This window comes from Chiloscyllium plagiosum, unplaced genomic scaffold (genome assembly GCF_037043375.1).
Source record: "Chiloscyllium plagiosum isolate Xiang-an unplaced genomic scaffold, Cpla_swu_hap1 HiC_scaffold_18, whole genome shotgun sequence".
Taxonomy (NCBI): domain Eukaryota; kingdom Metazoa; phylum Chordata; class Chondrichthyes; order Orectolobiformes; family Hemiscylliidae; genus Chiloscyllium; species Chiloscyllium plagiosum.
In genome coordinates, this window is record NW_028270156.1 from 53,366,077 (window position 1) to 53,382,634 (window position 16,558).

The 16,558-nt window shown below is 40.6% G+C and overlaps 1 protein-coding gene across 2 annotated transcripts in view; it reads right to left on the reverse strand.

Annotated features, from left to right (window-relative positions):
• Nucleotides 1–16,558, reverse strand: part of fads2 (fatty acid desaturase 2) — a 54,420-nt gene that overhangs the window by 18,021 nt on the left and 19,841 nt on the right. Inside the window, exons 3-7 of one of the 2 annotated variants that reach the window (XM_043706019.2) lie at nucleotides 12,728–12,925; nucleotides 3,936–4,037; nucleotides 2,233–2,358; nucleotides 990–1,050; nucleotides 820–896 (exon numbers count right to left, since the gene is read on the reverse strand). In XM_043706019.2, coding sequence (XP_043561954.1) covers nucleotides 820–896; nucleotides 990–1,050; nucleotides 2,233–2,358; nucleotides 3,936–4,037; nucleotides 12,728–12,925 — 564 coding nt within the window. The remainder of the gene's footprint in view (nucleotides 1–819; nucleotides 897–989; nucleotides 1,051–2,232; nucleotides 2,359–3,935; nucleotides 4,038–12,727; nucleotides 12,926–16,558) is intronic. The other variant, XM_043706021.2, reaches the window with a different exon arrangement.

Sequence of the window (16,558 nt, forward strand, 5' to 3'; positions counted from 1 at the left end):
CAGGCAATGTACAATACCTGAGCATCCAGCTGAAACTCCGGCTTTCCTTGGTTCCAAGTCCCAGGATTTGGGTACCAACCTGTGACTCTCAAGTGCATCCTGTATTACATCATTTTATACACAAGCAAAAGCTGACACAACCTCCATCTGCCACAGTAAACTACAGTGGTATATCTGTTCAGGAGCCCAGAATTTCCTTCATAACTAAGGCCTCAACCTGATAGGTGTCAGCACCAAGGAAGAGGTGGAGTTTCTTTTCAGGGAAGATTCATAGAATCACAGAATCCCAACAGTATGGAAACAGGCCATTTGGCCCAACAAGTCCACACCACCCCTCCGATGAGTAACCCACCCAGACCCCATTCCCTTAACCTATTACTCTACATTTACCCCTGACGAATGCATTTAGCCTACACGCCCCTGAACACTGTGGGGAATTTAGCATGGCCAATTCACCTAATTTGCACATCTTTGGATTGTGGGAGGAAACCGGAGCACCTGGAGGAAACCCACACAGACACGGAGAGAATGTGCAAACTCCACACAGTTGCCCAAGGCTGGAATCAAACCCGGATCCCTGGTGCTGTGAGGCAGCAGTGCTAACCGTTGAAACACGATGCTGCCTCCCCCCTCCCCCACAGGTCTAGATAATTTTGGCATTTCTCAGACATGCCTCTCGGGTTCATTCCATGAATGAGGGGCACCAGTCTGCCACCAGGCAGTCTGTGGAGGGAAGGAAGCATGAAATTCAAAGTGGGATACAGTAGGAAGCAGGAGAAGACAATCAAAACCTCGTATTAAACATTCTGGTGCACTTACCACCCAATCTCGACGAGTAATCATGGTCATCATTATCTGAATGTAGAAATACACCGGGATTAACAGGGGTGGACCAACTAAAAAGAGAGAGCAAGAAAGTGATACCACATCAGTAAACAATGGTTATAACTGACAACATCTCACCGACTGATCCAGCAAGCAATACTTACTGAGGAAAAAGTATTCGTGCTGATAGTTGTAAGGCAAAAACTTGATCTTCCGTTTTCCAAACTACAGTGATGAAAGAGGAATTAGGTGGAATCAGATTAGTAGCCACTCAGGGCCTTCAGTATAAAATTATTTAAGAACTTCAGTTAGACTTCAGCACACAACTCTCTTCCCTGTATCTATTATTCTACTGAGGTAGTTTTGTGGTCTGACACTCCTAGGAGGGTACTACACTAGCAGGAAACAATAGAGTTACAACATTTCTCCCTGGTTCTTCAACCCATGCTGCCTATGAACAAAGTTAATCGCCAGAAACATAAAGTCACAAAATATCAAATATATATTACATGCAAATGCATCATCCACACTTTCAACTGGATTCAGCCTGTGAACTCACCCTTCTATATACAATTATTCAGATGCTTCAGTTAGTTCACGAGCAATTGAAAACAGTAGGAATGAGAATGAACAAACGTCCTGATATTTCTATTAGTTAAATAAGTCTGTTGTATCTGCCTCACAGTATGCCTCATGCTTTTTCCTTTCATTCATAATGGCCATTCAATTGAAGCACCCGAGGAATTTTCAAAATCTACTTATTATTCATATGCAATGAGCAGGTTAGTGCTGTCATCATCAAATGAGGTGTCTGACAAAAGGCTTCTAATGTCACTTTCAGTCATTTTCCAACCGTGATCACCTGAGAACTATGCTTTTATAAAGAACATCTCGGCAGCAGGCAAGTTGATCCCAGACCTACCATTTCTCCAGTGGGAAATGTGTTTGAGACGAAAGTCCGCATCCACAACTCACCATCGCTGTTCTTCGACATAAATTACCTGCACCCCTCGATTAGATTTCAGGCCATTACTCAGTCCTTTTAGATATATAGTATTCTTTTATAGATTTATTTTCCTTTATTGCTATAATAAGGCCGTTGCAATGATAAAATGTGTTTCCTGGCGTACACTAATGTTGAATTTGTTTTTGGCTTTGAGCAAAATATCTCGGTCTACACAACTTGCTCTCTCTTCCCTGAATTCTTACTTTATTGAAACCGGGATGCATTGTACGCCTTCTACTCTAACGCATTTCTTTACCCAGGTCATTAAAGCTATGGAATGTCTTGCCTTCCTTGAACCACCTTCCCTACATCAATCTATAGTCTATATACCTCACATTCTCCTTCTGACCTTAGATTTGTCAGGTCGTTTCACCTAGGTTTCACAACAAAAAGGTAATTACCTCCACAGGTTGGGTGTCTCCCAGTACAAATACCTTTAACATATTCACATCAGGGTCCTTATTAAAGATGTTGGGTTTGGCATGGTGCTGGAAGTGTCGGTGATTCCACCAGTTTCCAGAAGCCCCCTTGAAACAGAGATACCGTATCACACAATATACCAAAAGCAATATACTGAAATGAAATCCAGTTCTTGTGTGAGCTTCAAATTCTCTTTCAGTTAACCACACAAGCCAAAATATCTCACTCAATTCCCACTAGTCTTAGAGTCTAATAATTGTAGGCATTTATTCTCAGTGATTGCTCATTGTCAGGATCATCTCTAGGCAGCTGTCAAAATTGTAGCCCATTCCTTCCCACTTTTACTTGGGGCTGTGCCACAAATACTGAATCACAAAAAACGGCTAGGTTTGGTAGGCACAATTTGCTAACTTCAAGAGGAAAAAGAAATTCTGTGCATACTTATTTAGCAAGCTCTAAAAATCCTATCTCCAATGTTAAGGTTAGTGACTGCCCTTTTTGGGTTTCCTTTAAGAGCAGAAATAATGAAAGCATGAGTAATCTAGTCAATCTTTTTAAACCACGGCTTTGCCTACATTTTAAAATTTGCTGCCATGAGTATGATCAAAGAGTGCCAAGGAAACTGTTTCACAAGTTACACAGCAGTTTACTGCAGTATGAAATCAAAACTATTTTGTAACGGGACATTATGAGGTAAAGCAAAACACTAAAAATGCTGGAAATCTGAAACAGAAACAAACATTTCTGGAAGTATACACCAGATTAATCAGCATCATAGGAGAGAACAGACAAGGCAGGATAAGCTGTTAAAAGTAACTATGGGGAAGAGATGGAAAATGTATTAACAGAAAAGGAGATCTGGAAGAGCAGAATATTATGAAGTGAAAATGAGCTTAATGAGGGAAGACACAGACATTTTCTGAATAACCTAAGGAATGGGGAATGACAGATGGAAAGGGAAGCATGAACTGATAAACTGGAAAAGGGCTCTCTTGTGGCGTAGTGCTAGCGCCCCTATACCTGGACTGGGAAGGCTAGGTTTGAGTACCACCTACTCCAGAGGTGTGTAATAACATCTCTGAACAGGTTGAACAGAAAAGTAAGTTAAATAAAAAACTGGGAAACTACAAAATGGTCCGGGGCCTATGTTTACACTAATGGGTGTGAAGCAGAAATGTTGCAACACTGGATCTTGGAGGTAGTTTTATTGCTCCAACATCACCATCATTGTGATCCTCCAACCAAATACCAACCTGCTCTATCCTGGGACATGAACAGGTGTCCAGACATCGGAAAATTATAATAAAGGGTCTGCATGCCTGAAATGTCACCATGTCTATACTCTACAATAATGCTATCTCACTTACTAAGAATTTTCAAAGACTTATGGCGTTATTTTTCATTAATGCAAATTATGGAGGCAACCTCGTGTTATGGACAAATAACAAGGCTGAGTGCAGTAAAACTGAAATTTCTCTAGCTCTCTTCAGAATCAACAGTAAAACAGAACTTAGTTCTAATAAAATTGTAAGCCATGCCAATTTGCTGAGAGTCTATGTGAATAGACTAGAGGAAATCCAGCAGTTATTCCCATGTTTTTTTTAAAATCAGCTCTTTTGTTTAAGAAGATCATGTCTCAAATCCCAGCAGTTCTTATCATCCCAATCCCCAGCTCAATGATTACCTTCATGTGACCAATTAGGAACTTGTGTAACAGGTGATTCCATTTTGAACTCCGAAAGACAGACAAATGTCCAAAGTCATGTTGAAGCCAGCCTGACTGAGCCTGCAATCCAACAAAATGAACATCTTTTATCTTGGTATTTGCATAGCAAAGTTAATTTTATTCTCTTTATATTCTTACTGAGAGAAATACAAACAATGTTCCTACCCAGAAGCACAGTTCAGTGGCTCTCACGGAACTCTCAACCCACAATTGCTGACCAACAAGAAAACCCAGCAATATTTCATGAGGACTATTTTCTATTGAGACATTAGGTGGTCTACAACTGAAGCCTGCAATATCTGTGAACGTACTGAAGCTGCCTTTTCATTTGATAACAGACTGGTGCACTATTTACAAAAGGAAAATTGATCAATAGCTATACACTGGAGATATTTCAAAGCTACTAAAAGCTCTTCCTACTCAAAAGATTATGATATAGATGAAGGTATATGATATAGATGAAGGTATTAAAAGTATAATTAGCAAATTTGCTGATGACACAAAGCCGGGTGGCAGAGTGAAATGTGAGGAGGATGTTAGGAGAATACAGGGTGACCTGGACAGGCTAGGTGAGTGGACGGATGCATGGCAGATGCAGTTTATTTTTTTTTTCCAATATAAACACTCCTGTTTATTTTTCTTTAATTTTTTTTTTCTCCTTTTTTAAAAAATTTAACCCCTTAATTTAACCCCCCATACTACCGCCTAACTGCGGTAGTGCTTATTTTTTCCCCAGCACCCATGGTGTGTGTGTATAGGTGTGAGACACAGTGAAAGACACAAAGTGCATGAATCTTTATTCAATTTCCACCACCAGGAAGATAGGAAAACACCCGGGTGGCCAGTGATAAACACTGCCCTTCACATCAAAGGGGCAGATGCAGTTTATTTTTTTTTGGTTGAATTTCTTGTTTTTTTTTATTTAATCTCCTGTTTATTTTTTTATATATAATTTAACCCCCACACTACCACCTAAGTGCGGTAGTGCTTATTTTTTCCCCAGCACCCATGGTGTGTGTGTGCAGGTGTGAGACACAGTGAGAGACACAAAGTGAATTTCTTGTTTATCCTTTTTTTTTTAACCCCCCACACTACCGCCTAACTGCGGTAGTGCTTATTTTTTCCCCAGCACCCATGGTGTGTGTGTGCAGGTGTGAGACACAGTGAAAGACACAAAGTGCACGAATCTTTATTCAAATTCCACCACCAGGAAGATAGGAAAACACCCGGGTGGCCAGTGACAAACACTGCCCTTCACATCAAAGGGGCAGATGCAGTTTAATGTGTGGTTATCCACTTTGGTGGCAAGAACAGGAAGGCTGATTACTAATTAAATGGAGTCAAATTAGGTAAAAGGGCAGTACGAGATCTAGGTGTTCTTGTACATCAGTCAATGAAAGCAAGCATGCAGGTACAGCAGACAGTGAAGAAAGCTAATAGCATGCTGGCCTTCATCACAAGAGGAATTGAGTATAGAAGCAAAGAGGTCCTTCTGCAGCTGTACAGGGCCCTGGTGAGACTGCACCTGGAATATTGTGCGTAGTTTTGGTCTCCAAATTTGAGGAAAGACATTCTGGCTATTGAGGGAGTACAGGGTAGGTTCACGAGGTCAATTTCCAGAATGGTGGGACTATCTTACGTTGAAAGATTGGAGCGACTGGGCTTGTATACACTTGAGTTTAGAAGGCTGAGAGGGGATCTGATTGAGATGTATAAGATTATTAAAGGATTGGACACTCTGGAGGCAGGAAGCATGTTTCCGCTGATGGGTGAGTCCTGAACCAGAGGACACAGTTTAAAAATAAGGGGTAAGCCACTTAGACCAGAGTTGAGGAGAAACTTCTTCACCCAGAGAGTGGTGGGTGTATGGAATGCTCTGCCCCAGAAGGCTGTGGAGGCCAAGTCTCTGGATACTTTCAAGAAAGAGTTGGATAGAGCTCTTAAGGCTAGTGGAATCAAGGGTTATGGGGATAAGGCAGGAACAGGATACTGATTGAGGATGATCAGCCATGATCATAATGAATGGTGGTGCTGGCTCGAAGAGCAGAATGGCCTACTCCTGCACCTATTGTCTATTGTTATAATCTCTGAGATAAACATCAAAATTCCCAAAATTACACTGCCCAGGGTATAGCCCTGATTTGTATGTATCATATTTAGATTCACCACAATTTCTAAAATAGTAAAGCACAGCGGGCTCTATGTTAGCACATTGCACCATACCAGTTTCCGAAAAGAGCCAGTTACTTACTTCTATTTCCTTGCATTTATAGTTTTCATAATTCTTTTTGATTAAGCATTTAACCAGTCTTCTTTAAGCCATTATTGATAACTGTTTCTATTTCAGTTTGTATTATATCATTCCAGTAGCAACACTCTGTGACGTATTTTTCTCAAAATTCTCCTAACCTTCTTCTCTATTTCTTTGCCAAAATATTATGACTTCTAGCAACTGACTTGGTGACCAGTGGAAATAGGTATTCTCTTTGCTTTATTAGAATCCCCTTTTACTGACTTAATAGAACCTTAAATGTCATGCTTAGAAATGACTCTGACTGCTTTAGGCAGTTGGATAATTGACTTGCAAAATCCTGCATTTAATATTGGAAAGGATTGGGGTATGAGAGGTAAAATAACATGCTCAATTTTGATGGCCTGCCCAGAGGTAACCAGCAAGACAAAAAGCAGCTTTCCAGTTTCCAGTGTCAAATGTTTCCATTGTCCACTGCATTCTTTCCAGCTATTGCACATAAAGAGTTTTGGGAGTCTTTTCTATCAGCGAGAATGAGGTAGTCCAAAGACAGTAAAAATTACCTGCCGCAGGTATCATGATTAAATGTTGCAGCAGACTGGGCTGGGAATGGTCTGCATGTTATTTTAGTGGATTTTTAAAAAATAATTTCTGTGCCTTCAATGATTAATAAACAATGATTTTAGGAGCAGCAATTCTTTACAAGTCTAGCTGTCAGTGCAACATTTACTCCTCTGACACAGGCTGTCCAACAGTGTCATTTGGGCTTGGAGCCCCATTTTGCATCACAGCTCATCAGAAAACAGAAGTTATGTTTTCCCAACAAGGCGTGATTCATATTTGACGATAAATATTACACTTTTTTTATAGAAGCTCCAAATTACAAGAGTAGAATTTTGTGAGCCTAAAGCGAGACTTGAGAAAGACAAACACATACGACCATATGCAGTGCATTCATGACTGATTGAATACTTCAGTGCCTTAGAACATATAACATCGCAGCACAGTATAGGCCCTTCAGCCCTTGATGTTGTGCTGGCCTTTTATCCTACTCTAAGATCAAACTAACCTACATACCCTTCATTTTACTACCTTCCATGTGCCTATCCAAGAGTCGCTTAAATGTCCCTAAAGTATCTGACTCTACTGCCACTGCTGGCAATCATTTCATGCACCCACTACTCTCTGAGTAAAGGACCCACCTCTGACATCTCCCTACACCTTCCTCCAATCACCTTAAAATTATGACCCCTTGTGATAGCCATTTCTGCCATGGGAAAAACGTCTCTATTTACTCAATCAATGCCTCTCAACATCTTGTACATCTCTATCAAGTTATCGCTCATCTTTCTTTGCTCCAATGAGAAAAGCTCTAGCTCCCTCAACCTTTCTTCATAAGACATGCCCTCCAGTCCAGGCAGCATCCTGGTAAATCTCTCTGAACCCTCTCCAAAGCTTTCACATCCTTCCTATAATGAGGCGATCAGAACTGAACACAATATTCCTAGTGTGATTTAACCAGGGCTCTTCAGAGCTGCAACATAACCTCACGGCTCTGAAACACAATCCCCCGCTAATAAAAGCCAACACACTGTATGCTTTCTGAACAATCCTATCAACTTGGGTGGCAACTTTGAGGGGTCTATGGACATGGACCCCAAGATCCCTCTGTTCCTCCACACTGCCAAGAATCCTGCTTTTAACTCTGTATTCTGTATTCAAATTCGATCTTCCTAAGTGAACCAATTCACACTTTTCCAGGTTGAATTCCATCTGTCACTTATCAGCCCAGTTCTGCATCTTGTCAATGTCCCGTTACAACCTTAAGCAGCCCTCCACACTATTCACCACTCCACCAACCTTCGTGTCATCGTCAAACTTACTAACCCACCCTTCCACTTCCTCATCCAAGTAATTTATAAAAATCACAAACAGCCGAGGTCCCAGAACTGATCCATGTGGAACGCCACTGGTCATCGTGCTCCAGGCTGAATATGTTCCATCTGCTACACCCGCTGTCTTCTATGGGCCGGCCAATATTGTATCCAGACAGTCAAATTTCCCTCTATCCAATGTCTCCTTACTTTCTGAATGACCCTACTGTGGGGAACCTTATCAAACGCCTTGCTAAAATCCATGTACAGCAATTCCACAGCTCTACATTCATCATTATATTTTGACAGATCATCAAAGAATTCAATAAAGCTTGTGAAGCATGACTTGCCCCTCACAAAGCTGATTATCTCTAATCAATCTATGGTTTTCCAAGTAATCACAAATCCTGTCTCTCAGAATCCTCTCCAATAATATGCCCACCACAGATGTAAGACTGACTGGTCTGTAATTCCCAGGATTATCCCTATTCCCTTTCTTGAACAAGGGAATAACATTTACCACCTTCCAGTCATCTGGTAATACTCCAGTGGGCAGTGAGGATGCAAAGGTCATCGCCAAAGGCATAGCAATCTCTTCCCTTGCTTCCCGTAGTAACCTTGGATATATCCCATCTGGCTCAGAGAACATACTTATGCTTATGTTTTTCAAAATTTTCGACACATCTACCTTCTTACCATCAATGTATTCGAGCATATCAGCGTGTTTCACACTGTCCTCACAAACATCAAGGTCCTTCCCGGTAGTGAATAGTGAAGCAGAGTATTCATTAAATACCTCCCCTACTTCTTCTGACTCCAGGCACAAGTTCCCTCCACTATCCCTGATGGACCCTACCCTCATTCTGGCCATCCTCTTGTTCCTCACATAAGTACAGAATGCCTTAGGGTTTTCCTTAATCCTACCTGCTAAAGCCTTGTACCTACCTTATCCCCATAATCCTCTACACCACTGGGAATCAGAAATCTACTCATCTCTACCTTAAACATACTCAAAGACTGAGCCTCCAGAACTCTATATGGTATAGAAGTCCAAAGCTTCCACAAACCTGATTACAAACCTTTCCCCTAAGTTGAATCCCCACAATTTTTAAATTGTGCACCTTGGTTCTCAAAAGGGGAAACATCTTCACCCCATCTACCCTGTCCACCCCTTCAAACATTTTGTAGGCTTTACTGACATGACCTTTCATTCTTCAATATTCCAGAGAATTCAGGCCTGGTTTTCCCAACCTCTCTTCATAAGTCAATCCTGCCACTTTGCTATCAAGCCTGGTGAGCCTTCATTATACTCCTTCGATGGCATTATATATTTCCTGAGACAAGGAGATTAAAACTGCACATAATACTCCAGTTGAAGTCTTTCCAAGCTCCCGTACAAATGAAGCAAGACTTCACTATTCCTGTATTTAATTCCATTAGCCTTCGCAATTGCTTGCTGCACATGCATATTAGCATCGAGTGACTTATTGACAAGGACATTTAGGTCCCTTAGTATATTTATATTTTCCAACCTTTTACTGCACATTTGTCCTCGTACCAAAGTAGATGACTTCAACTTTTTCATATTATAATCCATCCGACATCGCTTTCTCATTCACTTAGCCTGTCCAAATTCTCCTGAGGCTGCTTTACATCTTCTTCACAATACACATTCCTACCTAGTTCTCTATCAGCCACAAACTTGAAAATATTGCATCTGTGATTTCAAAACAGAGCTTGATAGATATTTGAAAGTGATGATTTTAGAGGGCTATGGAGATAAGGCTGGAGAGTAGGACTAGCTGGGTAGCTCTTTCGAGAGCTGGTACAGACACAATGGGTTGAGTGGCCTCTTTCTGTACTGTAAAATGATTCTGTGATCCCCATCTCCCATTGTTATATATTGTGATCGGCTGGGGCCCAAGTACTAATTCTTGCAATACCCCACTAGAGATAGTCTACTGATGAGAGAATGACACATTTATTCTTATCCTCCTCTGTCTTTTTTCCAATCATTAATCCACACCAGTACATTAGATCCTATCTGATATGCTTCAATTTTTCCAACTAGCCTCCTGTGGGAGTCGTTATCAAAAACTTTCTCAAAATCCACGTATACCATGTCCATTGGGTCTTCTTTATCAATTTTGTTAGGAACATCTTCAAAATGCTCTGACAAGTTTGACAATCTATGCTGACTGTGCCCAGTCAGATCATTATCATCCAATTGTCTATTAATCATATCTTTTCAAAAGGATTGTAGTATTTTCCCTATTGTATGGCTAAAAGGTCTTTAGTTTCGTTCTCAAATTGTGGGATGATATCTTCCAATCTGCAGAAAGCATTTCAGAATCTACAGAATCTTTGAGGATAATCCAGTGCATGGATTATCGCTATTATCTCGATATCATTTAACCAATGACATTCAGACCATCAGGTCCTGGGGGTTTATCAACTTTCAATTGACAATAAATACAAAATTCTAAAGGAGAAGGGTTTAAGGTGTATGGTTAGGAGCCTCTGATTTGGCTGTTCAATGCTTGATTGGAAGCGTACAGACAGTAGTAGGGCTATGAGTGGTTCCTTCAGGTACCATTGCATCTCCCTCACCTGCCGCAAAACATAAAATCCAGCCTGTCGGATTCCTCCACATTCCCACGCAGGACCCATTTCCCACTGTGTTTTTTTTTGCAGTTTATGAACACTCATTTGTCCTGCTGAGGTTAGGTTCCACATCTTAAATGGAGGATGAAAAATGGATTTCTTCCCACATACTATGTCAATCTGGCAGTGCAGGATTTTGGAAGCTCTTCGGAAACAGACCCATGGCTCCAACGATTGCTTCCAGGTTGTGTGCACAAGAGTGAGAGAATTCCTGGCTCCATGGATATGGAGTTTAAAAATGGCTTCCTGCAGTCCTCAGTTTCAGTCTGGCAGGGTAGGCTGATCTGAAATTTGTAATGGTTACCCAGGAAGTGGTCTGGGTCCTGTACAGTACATGTGACTCTGTACTGTTCTTTCTCTTTAAAAGCCCTAGTATCGAGTGGGTGTTCAAGCCTCCCTCACAGATTGAATCACTCACACTCTGAGTGTGGGCACAGCCAACATTCATCTCATTTGCTTTGCTGGTGTGTGGAACTCCAAGATCTGTGAGCGATAGCGGATGGCACACTGGCTTAGAGGGAACATTGGACAGAGCCACTTTCTTCCCCATTACTCAGTTTTGTTTTCCGGCATGATGGAAAATGATGGTGAGCAAATGATGTCGATGCCTGAAAGTGTCCATGAGTCCCTGAATATCCAAGTCCCCTTTCCAGTAACCCAACCCGTTAACCCCACAGACTTTGCAGCTCTCTGGGTCCCCATCCAAACCATCTACATGAGTCTGCACCTGCCCAGCTTTCCCCCACCAGCCCCTGGCATGTGAGATGACCATGTCGGGTGTGATCATACACTGACCCCCTAGAAGCCAGGATACTCCTGAATATGGATGAACTTCCCTTCTGCACTACTCCTTCCCATCCATGCTTTACCATATCACTTCCTTGCAGATACCACTGCAACCCTACACAATTCTAATCCTTCCTCCTCCACAGCCTGCAGCTCCCACTCAAATCTTGGTTTCAAATGCTACAGCTCAGAAGGTGCTCTCAGATGTATTGAAACTTTTACCAGCTTATAATAAAAACACACCTTTAATATGGATTGTTGCTTCTTTGCTAGCCCAATAGACACTTAAGGATTAAAAGATTTTTCACTTGGTTTTTCCATGCTAATGTCTTTGCTTTCAGTTGATACAAGTTCAACGTTTTTCATAATTTTAAAATATTCCCACTGCTATTGCATGGCCCCTAGGGTAGGTACACTGCGCATACTGGACGATATTGGTGGATAAATAGAGGTATAGTGGGGTTATGAAGTGGTATAAATGATTTGAGAGGGCATGGGGATATGGGTGGGTGAGAGTGAGGGGTTAAAGGTGACATTTAAGGGAGCTTCAAGCAATGTTTGGAACTTGCCTCCTGTGTTAAGAGAATTGAGGTGGGCCTTCTAACCAGTCTGTCTCTGCAGCCACACTCCTCATTGCAAAACGCATTATGTACCTGATCACTGTGTAAAAAATAAAAAAAAATATAAAATCACACATGGGTTGAGTGTGCAGGTCAGGCTTCCTTGTCCCAGACAAAGACTGGGCCTTAAATTTCCTCAAAAAACTTTGTCACAATCAAACTTCTTCTTGAAATCCTGAACTGGCAATCCTTATTTAATCCATGACTTCCTAAAGAGCACTTGTTTCATCTCATATCATGACCACTTAGTCACTTTATGTCAAGAGTAAGGCGAGGAAAGAATGAATAAGTTGAATGAAACTGAACAATTTAAAATCTTGAAATATGATCAGTGAAATTTAGTGTCCATTTGGTCCCAGATTGGGATTAGTCAACCTCCATTTCTCCAGGAACATTAACTAAAATGTAGCTGAAGAGGTCATTCTTAAGTTGAGCTCGCACACTGGAGAAAAGCATCTAACACTGTGCATTACCAGGTCCTGGTTAGGCATCCCACATTTTGCCTGGGATCATGTCCTTCATCAATCCCATTATGTGGTTCTGATTGGTTCTTACCTGTGAAGTTGCCAGGATTAAGGCAGTAAGGAGAGTTGGAATCCAGCCAGTTCCAAAATATGACAGTGTTAGCCAGGCCAGAAACTCCAAGACAAACAGATGGGCAAGGTAGAGGGAGAAAAACACCATGTCTGTTTTAAATAGTTTCATGTCCTCTGCTGTCTTCCGCAAGGCACGAAAATCTTCAACCAACTCACTCTGAAAGCGAACAGAGAGTTCCTTAGCCAAACTTCAGAAAAGCTCCTTTATCATTACAACCATCAATTATGGCACTGTTTCCCAGAACAGACGAATTTGTTACAAACTAAAGACAGTTTTGTACTGGTAATCTTCAGTACACCATTTTATTGTAATACCCACTCACAGGGTGGGTTTTCAGCCAGGTTTTCTCAATATGGATCAAAATTAGGTGTGGTACCTTGGAGACACTAGATAAAAAGTAGAATTCAAACTCATTCTATTTCCGTGCAAAAACCAATTGACCATTAAGTGTCTTTATACAAGGTGAATCAAAGGAGATAGTGTAATAGTAATGTCATTAGTAATGGTCATGGTGATATTCATGAGTTTGAATCCTACCATGGCAGATGGCAAAACTTGAACTCAATAAAAATTTGGTTCAAAAAGCTAATTGATTGTTGTAAAACCGAATTTAGTTCACATATCTTTTAGGGAAAGAAATCTATCACTCTTACCTGGTCTGACCTAGATATGACTCCAGGTTCACAGCAATGTGCTTAATTCGTAACTGCCCTAGCCAACGTAGCCTACCTCCCATGGATTCTTTTTAAAATGTACAGTCCTCAGGTGCAAAGGGTTAAAGGGATGAGTTTATTGGTCTAATGTTTGCAGGTCTAGTTCAGTCCCCAACTGAAAGCCATACAACTGATCTTCACTTTTCACCTTTTGTTATAAACTTCTATGCTCTATTAATAACATAAACTAAGCAAAATAGGTCACCTTTCTCAATTACCTTCCCCAACCTGCTTCCTGCATGAACCTCCCTATCCCACTCATCATTTTAATCCTCATTCTCTGCTCATTATTCCACCATAGCCACTGCACCTTCAGCTACTGTGGTCTTGCCACTAAATCTCCTCCTGCAAACATTTCCATCTCTTTCTCAACTTTACTTTCAGTTCTATTTCCTTATGCTCAATTATAACCTTTACTATTTGTCGAGGCATTTCAAACCACAATCATTCCATTCACTGTTTGGGCAACTTTTTGAAGTGTAGGAAACAAAATTAAAACCATTCATCAGAAATAGCTAGTGCATCCAGTCAGTCCATGTGTGACTAACACAGTATGGAGCAATACAAAATGAAGGATTGGATTGACATAAGCAGGTAAAAGAGTTAGCTTAAAACCAACATGGATCAAAGAGAGAAAATGTCTCTTCTCTATGCTGTTTCAAAGGATCTTGTTTGAAACATACGTGTTTATTAAAGCAGGCGTTTGGATCAACTGGGCAAGTTTTTCCCTCCATTAATACATTATGTTTGGGGGGAGAGCATTTAGCTCTGTATTTAACCAAAATGATCTGCGATATAATAGTGTAGAGGGAGATTTATGTCAATCTAATTCATGAGCACATGATCTTCACAGGATTGAAACTAAAAATGGAAATATTACCAAATGCTAGTACTGACATTCTGACTTCAATGTGCGTGATATAAAACCATATTCTGAAAACTGCTAAGATTACAATGGGGCTGAGGTGCTAGTTCCTATCCACACGAGTACAGACTACATGACAGCACAAAGGAAGATCAAATTCTTTTTAGGTCTGTTATTGTACAAAATCCTTTCCAGGTGAAATAGCAACCAGTGCAGAGTTACCAATGCTATTCAGCATTGATAAGCAGATACAAGCCTTATAGAGTGCAATAATGGAATCTCTATATCACAGGTAACTGGAGCCTCAATTCATGCTTGATTCTTATTTATGGGCTGTTCAATGGCTCAGAGCTTCTTATACAGGTGCTACTCATTTCACTTGAAAGAGAAGAATATTGATTTTCTGTTCTCATTCCCAGAAACTAAAAACACCTCATTAAAATTTACCAAGATTCTATTTTAGAAAGTGTGGATTAAAAAAACCTGTTTTGTGAAACAGTATTGCTCCAAATATAACATTTGGATGTAATTCTATGCCCCACATTGACTGGGCATACGTTGACATGAAAGTGTGCAGCATATACAGGCTGTTAAGAGATATTCCAGTACCTATAATGATAGGTACCTTATATCATAAAAGGGAATCATCTCCCCAGTTTACTGGGCATGGTGGAGGGAAAAAGACAGGGAGTGAGGAGGGAAGAGATGTTGGAAGGAGTGAAAACTATCACAATATTTCTCCAAACACTGTGACAGATGCTCAGCCATCAAATAAATAACTGATTCTTGAAACAGTCTAGATATAAGACAAAAACTAATGCAGTTTTTTTAAAAAAATGCCATTGCTATATTAATGCGGCCTAATTGGCTGTGCTTACATAGTTTCACTTTGAGGAATTGGTAAGATTCATGTACTTGGAGCTCAGTGGAGAATCTGAGCCTAGATAAGACAAAGTTGACTTGTATTTCACAGGGTTCCAAGCTGCTGTTTCTCCTCTGCTTTGTAGAAGTGTCTACCAAGAGCTAGAAATTCAACAGTGTTTTATTTTTGACCTATGGGGTTTCTAGTTATGACCTGACCCCACACGTTCTGCTGGACAAACTTGGTGGTTGCACCACTTTATTTTGATGGTGGCACAGACCAAATGGATTGTCAGCACTGGATTCCTCTGCACTGCTCTAGGCTGGCCCTTCATTCAGCAGGGGACATGGACCGCACTGCACTGAGTGCGCACAATTCAGCCAGCCATCTGTTGGAAAGAGGAACAGCTGCACTGAATAAACTGGAGATCAAAGTAGATCCCTCTCATTGTATACTTAGCAATTCTGATCCACATTGTAGCTTTGCTGAGATTGAAGAAAAGCTGTTTTTCCACTATGTATCCAGGCTAAGCTGGACCTCTAGATACTGGTAGAAATGAAAAATTAAGAGAGACACTACTTGTAGTTTCTGATTAATATATTTAATGTATCTTCCTGTGATATGAAAGCCGCTAATATCACAACACGGAATATCCACTGCCATAATCTCACTGGTCATTCAATTATTTAAGATGATGAGTAGAGTGACTTCAATCCCTTTAATATGGTGTCAATTTACAATGCAGCTAGGAGAATGGTGACATTGCAATCACAGAGCTAACAGTTACTGTTTACTGTGCTACATATGAATAGCGCCTGGAAGCATGCGGCCAAGGTAGGGCTCAAACCAATATTGTTAATAAAAATAATCAATAATTAGCTGTTGTACTGACAAGGGAGGCAGCTGTCCGCAGTCTCTTTAGGTGCAGTTTGCCAAACTGAAAATGACTCATTTTTCAAGATTGGTTTGCCATTAATTAGTTCATTCTTTACCATACTAATATCACGGGAAGCATTTTTGTTTGTGGTTTCCAATCTGCTGGAACCTTCCTGGAATTAGGAAATTTTGGAAGGTAACAACAAATACATCTCCTATCTCACAGCGATGTCTTTTAAGACCCCAAGATGTAGGCCATCAAGGATTTGCTCATCTTTAGGTCCTTCAGTTTTAAAAAAAAATAGTTTTCCTCTATTGGTAGTGGTTGTTTTATGTTTCTCCCTCCCTTTTACCCCCTAAATTTCAACTATTCTTATGATGCTTTTAGTACCTTCTACTCCGAAGACAGATACCAAGTCTTTGTTCAATTTGAAATATTTCTGTTACCTATTATTAATTGCAAATGCTCACCT